This window comes from Salvia splendens, chromosome 10, assembly GCF_004379255.2.
Source record: "Salvia splendens isolate huo1 chromosome 10, SspV2, whole genome shotgun sequence".
Classification (NCBI taxonomy): Eukaryota; Viridiplantae; Streptophyta; class Magnoliopsida; order Lamiales; family Lamiaceae; genus Salvia; species Salvia splendens.
In genome coordinates this window covers 6158043-6173168 of record NC_056041.1, presented here as the reverse complement: position 1 = coordinate 6173168, position 15126 = coordinate 6158043, and the positions used below count along the sequence as shown (strand labels likewise).

At 39.4% G+C, this 15126-nt stretch overlaps 1 protein-coding gene across 1 annotated transcript; it reads right to left on the bottom strand.

Moving 5' to 3' along the window:
- Positions 1–9: 9 nt before the first annotated feature.
- Positions 10–2198, bottom strand: LOC121751912 (pentatricopeptide repeat-containing protein At3g49240, mitochondrial-like). Its single transcript, XM_042146728.1, has one exon. It carries the CDS (start codon positions 2150–2152, stop codon positions 224–226), a length of 1929 nt encoding a protein of 642 aa, XP_042002662.1. The 5' UTR covers positions 2153–2198; the 3' UTR covers positions 10–223.
- Positions 2199–15126: the final 12928 nt, after the last annotated feature.

Genomic DNA, 15126 nt, shown 5'->3' with positions numbered 1-15126 from the left:
AGAATGCTGTTAAAACTGAAAACCACATTAATATTAAATGAAACCCAAATTACATCAAAATGACTCCTCATCACCAACCATATTATGGCTCTAATACATTATGAATAATCATCTTTGCATCTCAATTTCAATGACAGAATGATTGAGGTGAGGCACATGAGTGATGCTAAAAAGCTACAATTCAGAAATAAAACAATTATTTGCTATCTAGTATACCTCCATGTCAAGCAGTTGCTTTCTCATTTACACCGTTGCCTTCACTTTCTGCTGATTCTTCACTAATAACCTCATTTTCTGTGGCAGCATTCCCCACTACGTTCTCCACTTCAGTAGCCATGGGAACAGAATCCTCCTCTTCGCCTTCACCTGACGGTTCTTCCACATTCGGCTTCTTTCCAAACGACTTAGAAGACAATAAATCAGCCATAGCAAGGCTAGTACTGGCCTTAGCTTTCGCAGCTTCTTCGGCAGCTTTAGCAGCAGCCTCAGCTTTCTCCTTCTCCAACAGCAATTTAAGATTTGTCACCTCATCCTCCATCCCTTCCTTCCTCAACAATTCCCTAACAAACTCTTCCAACTCCTCAGTGAAATCCCCGGGATCCTCCCTCAACATTCCATCAACAATCTTCACCACTTCATCATGCTTCCCAACCCCAGCTAGTGCATTCATGATGAACTTGTATGCATCATCACTCATCCTCAGCTTTGGCACCATCAAGTCAAAGAAAAACTTCGCCTCATCAACCTCGCCAGCCTTAACCAGCTCCTCAACAAGCCTGTTATAAACTGCCAAGTTCGGCCTACGTTTCGACTCAACCATTTTCCCAAAGTATTTACCTGCATCACCTAACCTATTCTCCTTCAAGCAAGTATCCATAAGCGTAACAAAGGTATATTCATCCGGATTCACATTCGTATCTGGCATCCTATTGTACAGCTCCTCCGCATCAGCCAGTTTGTCGTTACTGCACAGCTGATCAATCAACACATTATACGACAATGTATCAGGATTGCATCTTTTCTCTCCCATGCTATTGAAAACCTCAACTGCCTCATCAAATCTCTTTTCTGCACAATAACCATCAACTATAACATTATAGCTACCCAAATCCACACGCAATTTCCTAGGAGGATCATGCTCATTCTTCATCCTCTCGAACAACTGTAATGCCACGTCAAACTTCCCATTCTTGCTCAAAGCCTCCAAAACAAAATTATACGAGACAGCATTCATCTTAACAGTTGAATTTTCAACAAGAACCTTGCTATACACCTCCATGGCCTCTGCTTCCATCCCCTTCAAAAAGTAGTATTTCATCAAATTCCCGTATATCACCCCATCTAAGATCTCATCTGTCCCCAATTTTTGCTTCAATTCCTCATACAACTCCAAAATTCCATCTGCATTCAAATTGTTTGCTTGACCTACCATCAAATAGGAATAGACAGTAGGATCCGGCTTAAACCCCTTAGTCTCCATGTCGTTCTTAATCTCAATTGCCTTTTCGAGTTGCTGGTTATCTACTAACCCCTTAACCAAAATGTGATAAGTTGTGGGCGATGGATTGAACGGGGCATCATTAATCAGCTGCTTGTATTGCTCTAGAGCTAAATCAATTTTCCGACTATCGAGATAAAGAGTAAGGAGGATATTGTACGTGACGATATTAGCGGCTATGCCGGCTTGCGTGATGAAGCGGTGGAGCGTGAGGAGCTCGGACAATTTTCCCTGGCGCAGCTGCGCAGCCATCACCGCATTGCAGGTGTAGATGGTGGGACGGCAATTGGAGTAGACAGAGTGGCGCGTGAAGAGCGCGGCCTCCTCGAGATCGTTCTCGCGTATGAGCGTGAGGATCTTGTTGTGGAGGTTGAGGCGGCTTCCGGAGAGCGCGGATACGGGCTCGGGGAGCTTCGGAGCGTTGGGGTTCTGCGGCGCCGGAGCGGAGCGGGGCTGCTGTTGGTGGCGGAGGGCGGAGAGCGGCGGCTCGATGCGGAGGCGGCGCTTGCGCTTGCGACGCTCGGCGGCGGCTTCCTCCGGGGTGGCGAAGGAGAAGTGGCGGAGAGGGAGATAGGCCTGCGGCGGCGCGTGACGGCGGGAGGCCGTTAGGGCTCTGACGAGCTGATTGAGAAATGAGGGTTTGGAAAGCGCCATTGATTTGTGTGTGAAAGGGTTTTGGGGGTTTATGTTTCACAAATGAAAAAAATGGGTAAACAAATGGGCATCATTCACATGAACTGTAAAAAAAATGGTTAACAATGGACTGAATGATGGGGCCAATTGACCAACCCCATAAATTAAAGCCCAAACTAAACAAACATCCAATAAGAAAATGTAGAAAAATATAGGGAAATGATGGGAAAATGTTACCACACCAGAGAAAAGGAAAAGGATGGGAAAAACGAAAAAGGGATGCGCCAAAAAATTAGGAAAATAGCCTTAAAAGTCATGATTTTTTAAAAAAATTGATATTTTTTACGGACTTTAAAGATTATAGAAAATATTATGAACTTGATATATGTGTGGATTTCCCATGAAATAAGTTTTTTGGCCAAGTTTACGTGATATGACTTGCCGGATATCCTACCCTTAACCTTCGAAAATAGGACAATAGCAGCATTTTTAAAATAGCAAAACATTGTCATTTGAACCCTAACTACAAGTATAATCGTATTCCCCAAAATCAATGAACTTGGATGGAAAATTCATTTCATTGGAAATCCACACATCTATCAAAGTTCATAGTATTACTATTTCTCACCAATTTAAAGACAGTGAGAAATACCAAATTTTAAAGAAATGTCATGATTTTTAAGGCTATTTTCCCAAAAAAAAAATACTCTTCCTTCCCTCCTTCACTCTTAGTAAAGCATTTCTTTTTCGCATAGAATTTTTTACTTTTTTGTTATGTGAGTTGAGTGGAGAGAAATAAAATAGAGATAATAATATCTCATTTTTAAAAATATATTAAAATGGGACATATGAAAAGAAAAATATGTTAATAAGATAGAATCATAGAAAGAGTATTACTTATCCAAAAGAACATGTATAAAGAAAAAAGCTACTCTAAATAAGTGTGGGGGTTCATATGATATTGATGTATTTTTGTAAGTTATGGTTTTTGAAAGGGACCGGATAATCTCATATCATGGTGCCGCCATATATCCACATGATGGATATGACTTTTTTTTCTTAACATATTAATATTACATGGTCCATCTATTTCAGTCTACACTCTACTGTTTGTTTGAATATACTGAGTTATTGACTAATTGGTAATTACAGCTGTATTATTTATTAGTAGTAGTACTAGTTTTCTTGTGACCAAACGTCGTAATTTTGGAAGAATTAATTACTGTATTTATTATTATATGTCTAGATTTCGGGCTGATGGAAAGGTCATTTTATTAGGGTAATGATTTAGAGACATGATGTCTCTATGCCATAATACCCCTATGTCATTTTGCTATAATCATAGTGACTAATTTGCCCTATTGTTGTTTTAGAAAGATAAATTTTAAATTATGAAATTTAATTAACACATGCTTGCATTAATGTATTCATAATTTTAATTAGACTATTTAAAATCTTAATTAGATTATTATTAAATGTACGTTGGATAATTTTATGGGGAATGCTCATAAAATTTTTAAAATATAAAATTAAAAATGATTGTTCTTATAATTAAAAATAAATGTTTTTATAAATAAAAATTAGTATTAATTTTGTAAATAATAATTATAATTTTTGTGAGTAAAAGATATTAATACTACTATTTTAATAATAAAAGTTATTCTATTCATTAATAACATTTTTTGTCGTAATAAATAAAATATATTGTTATTTTTAAGAAAAAAATTATTTTATGAATAAGTATTATTATTGTAAATAATAAATTTAATTATTTTTAAAGCATCAATAGTCTTTTTTCATCAACGAACCTTTTGATTTATCGGATAGAAGAGAAGCTTATTACCAATTGAACTAAACTTCATCGGATATGTGATGCCCTGGAATTTCGTTACCTTCTTTCAAGATAAAACGAATGTATTAGCGTAATTTAATTTCTTTTGGAAGACGATTAATCGTAGAACTCTCGTTGAAATTTCCGATTTGAGATAACCTAAGTATTTCATCGGGAAAAGTTAAAAGTGCAAGGAAATTTTTGCTTCAATGGTAAAAATAGAAGAGATATTCTTATTAAAAGATGAGAAAGAATGTGCTTGGGAGAGTTTAATTACCAGAATAGTGAATACATACAAATTGTTACATCATGCTACTAAATTAAGGAATACTACACCCCACTTTAAGGGCTCCAATGCCAAGTATTACATGAAAAGGGGAGTACAACTTTTATCTACCTCTAAACTAGAATGAGGAGTTAGTCTGTTGGGATTTACGCACACACAAGGCTTTCACACACTCAATAAGATCACACACACACTCACTGTTGTATGAGATCACACAATGCAGAAACACACACACTCACACTTTGAGTATTGAAGATGATAATCTTGGAGAGAAACTGGAAAACTCTTTATTGATTAAACTCTACTCTAAACTACATACACGGTGAGCTATTTAAAGCTCTACAATCAAGTAGCAACTGCTACTAACTAACTACAAGAAGGATCAAGAAAGCAAGAAGAATAACCGCTACATCTCAGCTAACTAACTGCTGCTCTAACGGCTAGTTCGGCTAGGTTGCTTCTTCCTTCTCGGTTCAAGACCGAACTCCTTCCTCGGCTCAAGACCGAACTCCTTCTCGGCTTACAACCGAACTCTTCCTTCTCGGCTCACAACCGAACTCTTCCTTCTCGGCTCACAACCGAACTCTTCCTTCTCGGCTCACAACCGAACTCTTCCTTCTCGGCTAGTTCCAGCTCAAAGCCGAGCTTCCTTCTTCTGCCTTCTTCTTCTCGGCTAGTTCCAGGCTAGTTCCAGCTCGGTAAGCCGAGCTTACCGAACTCTGCCTTCTTCTTCCAACTGAAATGAGCACTCCATTATTACAATTCTCCACCTGAGGGCTCATCTCAGTTCTTGCACAAACATTGATCAATTTCTTGCAATGGTCAAACTTGTCTCTATCCTTATCAGTGGTCTCAATCTTTCTTTTAAACAACCACTAACAGCTTACCAGCCTCCTTTCCTTACCATCTGTACTCAGCTTGGATTTGTCCACCAAAATCCATGTTTTGTTCTTGAGTAAAGACTCTATTTCCTCATTCATGGCTTCAATCCATCTTTCTCTATCTTTACTCTGCATAGCTTCTTTATATGTGAGTGGATCTGCGCCATCAATACTTTCAGCTGCACACAGAGCATAATACACAACATCAGAGAACTTTGTTGGTGGCCTTGTTTCTCTTCTAACTCTGTCCCTTGCAAGCTGATAGTCTCTGATAGAGTCTGATATAGACTCACCAGCCTGGTTGCCCTGAATTGGAGCCTCTTCTTTATCTGAATCAGACTCACTCCCTGAGTCAATAACTCCACCTGCTCCTAGGCCAACCCCCACAGGCTCCACCTTGAAGAAATCACCCTCATCTTCATTGGAGTCCAGCTTATCTTTCAGGAATGGCATCTGATCCTCCAAGAACACCACATCCCTACTCACCAAGACCTTCTGCTTACCGGGCTCAATACACCAGAGCCTATACCCCTTAACACCCCTCTGATATCCCAGCAAGATACATTTCAGAGCCCTAGCTTCAAGCTTACTTTGCCTAGCATGAGCATAGGCTGCACACCCAAACACCTTGTATTTTGAGTAGTCACTATGAGCTCCATACCACATGTAATCAGGAGTTTCAGATTTCAGGGCAGTAGATGGGCATTTATTGATGAGATAGGCTGCTGTATACACAGCCTCACCCCAGAACCTGCTGCTCAAACCAGAACCAAGAAGCAGGCACCTCACCCTCTCTAGGATTGTCCTATTCATCCTCTCCACAACACCATTTTGCTGAGGATTACCAGGAACAGTCCGGTGCCTCTTCATACCCTTCTCTTTACAAAACAGATCAAACTCAGCAGACAAGAACTCTAGGCCATTGTCTGTCCTTAAGCATTTTTTATTTTTATTTTTTTTTTTTTTTAAAATTAACTTCATATATTTATATCATATATATGAAGGAGGAAATTACAAATCAACTCCTATAACAAGGAGGAAAGACAAATTACGCCACCCAGGGTTCGAACTCGAGACCTCCAGGATGGACGCGGTATCCAGCACCCTTTACCGCTAAGCCAAGGGGCTTGGATTGTCCTTAAGCATTTAACACTTCTACCCTTCTCTAGCTCAACCTCCTTACACCATATCTTGAACTTTGTGAGTGTTTCAGATTTTTCTTTAAGAATATATACCCACAACTTCCTTGTATAGTCATCAATGATAGCTAGATAATACTTTCCTCCACCAATTAAACACACCGGTGAAGGCCCCCAAAGATCACTATGTATGTAGTCTAAAGGGGCTGTAGAAGAGTGAATACCTGTAGGATAGGGTGCCTTCTTAGCCTTTCCAAGTATACACTGCTCACAGGGGTTCATCTTGTTGAAATCTCCAGAGATCAGACCCTTCTTGATGAGTTCTTTCAAACTTCCTTCAGCTGGGTGGCCCAATCTCTTGTGCCATAGCATTATGGAATCATCTGACACTGCATTGCTTTCTCCATCAACAGCCTTAGCCTTCAGATAATAGAGAATATGCTCTCTGTCAGCCTCCATCATCACTGCATCTCCAGATTTAACAAACAATTTTCCTTGACTCATCAATATGGTGAACCCTTTCTGCTCCAGCATTCCCAATGAGATGAGATTCCTCTTCACTTCTGGAATATACCTCACCCCAGTTAGGATCTTTATAGAGCCATCTTGTAGGCTTAGTTTTACCTTCCCTATTCCTCTGATCTGACAAATGTGATTATTACCCAGCACCACAGTGCCGGCTGCTTCTTGAAGGTCATGAAACCAGCTCCTATTTGGGCACATATGGAAGCTGCACCCTGAGTCCATAATCCACCTATGACTGACCCCACTGTCACTAATATTCATGAGTTGAGCCGGGGGATCAGCACTCTCCACACAATCAGATTGGTTGTGTCCCTCAGAGGCTATCTTTCTCTTCCATGCATGACAATCTTTCTTCAAATGTCCAGGTTTCTTGCACCAATAGCAAGCTCTAGTTTCCTTCTGAGCATCAGAACTTGAGGGTTTAGGGCCCTCAAACTTCTTCTTGAAGTTCTGCTTCTTGAACTTCTTCACATTCAAGGCCTCTGCAGCTTGAACATTGGAGCTTGCAGAGCCTCTGTTGGCTGTCTTCTGGAGTTCTTTGGCCATCAAGGCTGAATAGACTTCTGCATAGGTGATAGGTTTATCTCTTCCATAGATAATTGCATCACTTAGCTGGTCATACGAGCTAGGCAAGGCATTCAATGTGAGAATGGCCTTATCCTCATCTGAAATCTTGACATCAACAGATCCCAGGTCATCAATGATCTTGTTGAACTCCTCTAGCTGCTCAATGATGGACCTATCTCCAGAAAAACTATAGGCATACAGCCTCTTCTTGAGATACAGCCGGTTAGCCAAGGATTTGGCCAAGTAAACTTCATCTAACTTGTCCAAGATCTCCACCGCAGTCTTGGCTTCTTGAACTTCCCTCAAGACCTTATCTCCAAGGCACAGAATCACTGCAGAATGTGCCTTGAGCTGCATCTCCTCCATCTTTGCCTGAGCTTTATCATCAAGCACTGGAGCCTTTCCTTTCTCCTCTGGTTTTGCAAGAACTGCGGCCAAGTCTTGTTGAATCAAAACCGCCTTCATCTTCATCTTCCACAGGCTATAATCATTCTTGCCTGTGAACTTTTCTGCATCAAGCCTTGCTGCCATCTCTGAAACCGTTTGATCCTCTGCAAATCAGCTTCAATATCCCTTCCCACAGACGGCGCCACTTGTTGGGATTTACGCACACACAAGGCTTTCACACACTCAATAAGATCACACACACACTCACTGTTGTATGAGATCACACAATGCAGAAACACACACACTCACACTTTGAGTATTGAAGATGATAATCTTGGAGAGAAACTGGAAAACTCTTTATTGATTAAACTCTACTCTAAACTACATACACGGTGAGCTATTTAAAGCTCTACAATCAAGTAGCAACTGCTACTAACTAACTACAAGAAGGATCAAGAAAGCAAGAAGAATAACCGCTACATCTCAGCTAACTAACTGCTGCTCTAACGGCTAGTTCGGCTAGGTTGCTTCTTCCTTCTCGGTTCAAGACCGAACTCCTTCCTCGGCTCAAGACCGAACTCCTTCTCGGCTTACAACCGAACTCTTCCTTCTCGGCTCACAACCGAACTCTTCCTTCTCGGCTCACAACCGAACTCTTCCTTCTCGGCTAGTTCCAGCTCAAAGCCGAGCTTCCTTCTTCTGCCTTCTTCTTCTCGGCTAGTTCCAGGCTAGTTCCAGCTCGGTAAGCCGAGCTTACCGAACTCTGCCTTCTTCTTCCAACTGAAATGAGCACTCCATTATTACATAGTCAAAGGATGAAAATAGGACAAAATGGTGTTGTAAACAAATCTTCCTCACCTCTTCCATCTCTCTCGGTCTTGGCACCTCACATGACTCCAAATCTTGGAAGCCATGTACCTACAAAAAAAATAACACAAGAGTGGGGTTAGGAGGTGAGCTCATACATTAAAGAGAGGAGACACAGGCTCAATTTAGAAAGCGATGAAGTAGGCTAGATGAAGTAGGCTAAACAAATAGCCAAGAGGCTGCAATTTAGGACTTGAGGTCAGCCACCTTTTGTCCTCAATTCAAGTATCATAGATCAAAACAAAAGGCTCCGATAGGATGAACTCATCACCAAGCTCAAAAGAAGCAAAGCAATCCCCACAAATCCAAGGCTGGAAAGTCAGCCTACAAACAGCCCCAAAGCTTACACCAATCTAGCATGATCAACATATTTATAAAGCTCAAAAGGGAGCTAAGTTTGTAGCCAAAGATAGGAACACCAATGCCCCAAATTCTGACACAAGAAGCCAAGGAATTGGCCTATAAATACCGCCGTCCCCCTCCCCACTCCACATCTACATTCTGTCAAATTTTCACAAGGCAAGGAGTGCGACGGAGTGAGGAGCGGCGGCGCGAGACAGTGGCAGCAAGAGGGCAAACCGAGAGGATTCACCGAGTGAGGTAACCACCAACCCCACCCTTTTGCATCTTATAGAACAATTAGATAACACAAGAACTTAGAATTTCCCATAGGATCCTCACATCAGGTATGGAGATGGAACAGTAGCAAACCCATCAAGTCTTTCCACAGTAGGCATGTGTAAGAGTAGAGACTCACTACAGTGAGCTAAATGCTCCCAACTACATATGTAGAATCATAACTGTAATAGCCAAAGATCAATTCCAGTGATCGAATCCCTCTACCAAAAATCACAACTTTAGAACACTATGACCAAATCCCCAGTTTCACACGCCACCGAGACTTAACCAAGAATCCACAATTAAATAACAACAAGTAAAGGGGAAGTGGGGAAGGAGACTTAGCTCTAGTGGAAGGAGCCGCCCGACGGAGTGGCGGAGGAAGCCACGGCTCGACGGGGACCGGAGGCGGAGCAGCAGCGCGATGACTCCGAGAGAACGACGGAGCTAACACTGGACGGAGGAGAACGGCATGCGCCGCAAGGCGTGGCCGCCTCGCCTAGGAGACGGCGGGCCTGCCGTCTGACAACCGGAGGTGCGAGAACTCCGGAGGGAGAGAACTCGATGGAGGAGGAAGCCACGCGACAACGGGACCCCGGAATTTTCGCCGAGATAGCGGCGAATCCGCCGGAGGAGAAGGAGAAAGGGGCGCCGCTTCTGAATTCTTCAAATTAGGGATTCTGGAGGAATGAGAAATTAAGGGAAGGAAGGAGAGCTCACCCCGGGCGTGGATTCGCCGGAGAAGAGCGTAAGCGGCAGAGAGCCGTGAGCTCACCGGAAAAAGGCGAAGGTAGAGGCGACGCCTCTCGGCCCTCTTGAGTTAGAAATTTCAGAATCTGAATGGTGGAAAAGGGAGGGGTGCTAGCGGCGTGGATTCGTCGGAGGAATCGATAGAAGACGCCGCCACTATGTTCTTCAATTTAGGGATTTGAATTGGGGAAAGAATACGAAAAGAAAGAAAAAGGAGGAGGAAGAATGTGAGTGAGGGAGAGTCACGATGGGGAGGGAGTATATTTTATTTGGGCCACTCTATTTGTTGCTTGGGCCTTTGAGTTAATTGAGTAAACTGGGCCATTTCAATTATTAAATGATTTGGGCCCAGAAGTGAATAGAAGAGAAAAGAGAAAGAAAATGGGCTGAAATTTTAGTGGGGCCACCTAATTAAATTACTTAGTACCGAAAATCAATTATGCTTGGACTGGAATTTAATTAGTAGACTAAGTCTGGACCTACGGAATTATGTTAGTTGGGCCGAGTAAATTATTTTGAACTAAAATGATTATGGAGGGGGAGCTTGGAAAATGAGTAATTGAATTTCCAAAAAATTTACTAAGTCCGGAAACGGAAGATATTGAGGACGGGAAGACGCGAAGGGCCAACCGGCGTCGCTCCGCGACGCCATGGGCGGCCTTAAGATAAATCCGAAGAAAAAGGATTTAACAAGGGATTTTTTTTTCAAAAATCCACAATTTATCAAATGAATGCCCAAATATTTATTGTAGAGACAATAGAATTTCTCCAAAACTTGCAAAGAGAATAATTAAATTTTGCAGAGCAGTGAAGCCCAAGAATAGGATCGAGAAAAATCCTATAAGCCGAGACTAAGATATAGGTGCTATCCTATAGGATGCATGCATTCTTTTTCTCATAAAAAAAATAGTTCAAGTACTGATTAGCGTTCTACGCTATTTATTTTGTAAAGGATAAATTATTCAAGGGCAAGTGAGGTCAGACGAGAATTGAGATAAACGTATCGGGTGGGCTTTCTTTTAATATCCAGCACATTAGTGTGGATATAAATCAAATACTTTGCGAAAGTATGAAGTATCATCTTTTCTCGAAATGAAGCTGTGATTATTTTTTCAAGTTGTTGTCATGCCATAAAATGTTTATTTTTTAGGCCTATCTGTTGGGGCTATATGCCGAGGGTTTTGGCGATGCCAAAGCTATGTAACGAATTCGGTTCCCAATAGGACCGCAAATCCTGTTCGGAATAACGTGCACAAGAGCCGTGAGCCATCCTAGAGAGGTTGGCCGGCCATGGTGTCCGTGTAAGGTGGCCACCTTCACGGTACACGACTTACAGATATGGTAGGAGTTTTAAAGAACTTAGACTGATCAGTTGAACTTTTAAGATCACAAAAGAATTTAGTATGCTCGGGCCTTTTAAGAAAAACCCCGTGTGATACTGTTGATGGATGACAACTATATAATGTATGTTTTATTTTCGGCACGTGTCCACTTAGTACTCATGTACTCAGCCCTGCATGTATTTATAGTGAGCAATGATCGGAATCGATGTTAGTAATTATTCAAGTGGATCTCTCGACGATTCGTGTCTTCATACACGGAGTCGTTTAGTAAGGACTTATTCCGCTGTGCTTTTGTTAAAGTGATGATTTCAAGTCTCACCATCGAACTCTGATTAGTGATGAAATGATTATTTTGAGACCATGTAATTGAATACTTGGCTTCTATCTTATGGTATTAATCGATTTGACCTTTTCGGCAAGTTTCTTGAGTTCTACCATCTTTTCTTTCCCCGCTTCGTTAATCCCTCTTATTAGTCACGGATTACCCGTTTTCGCCATCCTTAGCAAAATAGGGTCATGACAGGATAGATGATGACTCAAACCCTTTGATTTATCGGATAGACGAGGAGCTTATTACCAACTGAACTAAACTTCATCATAGTATAATTTTTTTTTTTAAATAAAAGTTATATAATTTATTATGAAAAGTCATAACTTTTTTAAAATATAAAATTTATTACTCTATTATATAGAATTATTATTCTTTTGAATAAAATTTATTACTTTAATTTTTTTAAATATAAGTTATTATTAATGAGAATAATAGTTGGTACTAAATTATTGTTTATGCAAAACTAAAGTACAGTTTAAAACATAAAAGTTATTATTGTTTTGAATAATAATAAACATAATTTGTTTCAACGAATAAAATTTACTACTATTTTTTAATGCGAACAAAAGTTTGTGTGAATAAAAATTACTATTTTTTTGAATAGAAAATTTTATTTTTATCCATAAAAGTTGTAATAACTGAAAGCCATTGCTTTTGCGAAGAATTTTTTTTTGTGATTTTTGTGAAAACATTTACTTTTTTATCGATACATTTTTTTTTATCATAATGGAGTATATCAAAGTTATCGTTCTTATAGACAAATAAAATGTGATAACTAATATTGATTAAATAGCTTAATATAAATTTAAATTACCCTAATTAATCAATTAGTATAAACTAGTAACAGTTTTTATAGTAATATTGGAGAGAAAAATCAATTTTTTTGTAAATAGTTAATAAAATCAAATTGGAAGTGAAAAATTGAGCACACTAAAGACTATTTTTTATTAAATTATTTTTACTAAAATTTATAAAGACTAATTTGATTAGAAACTCACGTATGTTAATATATAAACACAACAAATTTATACTAATATTTTATATTTAAATATATACCCATAAATAAATGCAATAAAAATAGAGAAACAAAATTAAGATTGTCCATCATAAATATACGGGTCCCATGTTAACAAATACTCTTAATTAGATCTAATTAATATACTAGTACAATTTAACGTAAAGGAGAGTAAAGTAAATATACAAAATATTAATTTAACTAAAAATAAAATATGGTATACAATTACTATAAAGTCCCCATTATGGCCTAGACATACATTATGTCTATAAATCATTCTCATTTTATTATTGGCTCAGATTCGTTTTTCAATAAGTTTTTAATGTGAAATCATGAAGGTATTAATGGTGATTTAACGCCACATGCCAATTTTGGACCCAAAATTGGGTCATGTAGCATTAATTGGCATTGCCGTTTAACCGTTAGAAACTCACGACCTATAAATCCTTTTTAAATAAATAGGGCAAAATTGCAAAATTGGGGGTGGGGACCACGTTATTTGGTTGTTTTTGGTTAATCCCATGATTTTGGATAATAGATAATTGAAGTAATACAAATTGCCACAGTTTGTTTCAGTCAATGATATGATAAGCCAGCAGATCTGACTTTGATTATCAAATTAGTATTTCTCATATCTGCTATTGATATAAGTCTACATGACATTCACTCTATTCAATCAATGGCAAATTGTCACATGCATGCTTGCATATAAAATCGTACAATGTTAATTTTTAATTGGTCGAAGGTCCACATTATTCAGATTTGTTATGTTATGATATTTTTTAATTAGCTGGTTATTTTCATGGTTATATTACATGAAGTTGACTCAACAAATTAAATTTATCTTTGATAGCTCAGCCACCCTGTATACTTAGCTAAGAAACAAAAAATGCATCATGCATATGCACTAAGATTGTAACTTCAATGTGGTGTTATGTGTAAGTGTAAGTAATAATCACTGATTTTTTGCACCTATTTATTAATTGTTACTCCATTTGAAGAATTATATATAGCTGACGGCTGACCAGACATTTGCTTTATCGTCGATAAAGTCTAAGGTATATAGTACTATAAAATACTCCAATAAAACAATAATTTAACCACCATTGTCTAGTGACGGTGGCGGTGGAATGGCTATTTATAATTTCAAATATCTCATTTTTTTTAATTCTAATTAATTGTGTCTGTATTATACTTCTGAGCATATTATTCAAGTTAGAGGTTATCAAGAAATACTACTATTAGCTATGGAGTACTAGTATTTTGGGCCATTCACCTTTGAGAATTAATGCTTTATATAGAAAAAAAAGAATCAAAATTTTATAAATTTGGGGACATCTCATTAATAATCATGATAATTATATTAAGTTGAATATAATATATTCCCCGTTCCACCGAGGATAATTATTCACTTTCACTTTTATCATAATTGGACAATTATTGAGGCACGGAGGCCGAGGGAGTATGCATTATTATGTTAAATACTACTCTTTCCGTCCCCAAAGAATATGCACTTTGGGGTCGACACAGATTTTAATGTAAAATTAGTAAAGTAAGAGAGATGTAGAGAGAAAAAGTAAATAAAATATTGTTACTGGAAAATGAGTCTCACCTCATTATAAAGATAAGACTTTTTAAAATTAGAAAGTGCATATTCTTGTGGGACGGTGTTATGAATAAAGTTCCGGAACGATATGAAATCGCGTCGAACGTCGCGGGAGCTTTGCCCGTCGATCAATCCGGCGTCGAATTCGAGGGTTCGTGCTTGGTGCACGAGGAGAATAACGATAAATTGCGTAAAAAGGTATTTTTATTTCTTGAAGAAAAGAATGAAATAGACGCCCTATTTATAACTAATTTCTTGAACTAATTACGGTAATGAAAAGATTCTAACTAATCCAAAAAGGATTCTAACTAATCAAAAAAGATTCTAACTAATTTAAGGATCCTAACTAATGAAGGACTCCTACTTAACGAGGGACAAATTCACCATACCGCGCGGGTCTCCTCGTTATCCTCCGCTCCGATCGGTCTCGACGCGACGGTGCCGCTTGTCGATGCTCCGTCGCTACGTTTGTGTCGACGTCAAGTTCTGCCTCGTGTGACACCTCGCGCTCCTTTAATCTCGCCGACGGGGGACCCGTAACAACTCCCCCCTCCTTAGAATGCTCCTTGTCCTCAAGGAGAGTAGGGAACTTCCGTTGCACCAACTCGGCAGGCTCCCACGTCGGGCTATCTCCCGAATCATCTGACCATTCTAGCTGAACCTCGTCGACAGCCGTCCCCTCACGCCAAACCGTCCTCCTATCCGTAACCCGTACCGGTCGCGCAACCGGCATACCTTTCGCGAATATTGGTGGTAGCTCCGAGTAGACCCCACTGTCACTCTCCAAAAATGGCTTTAATAACCCAACATGGAACACATTATGGACACGGCTCCCTTCGGGCAGTTTCA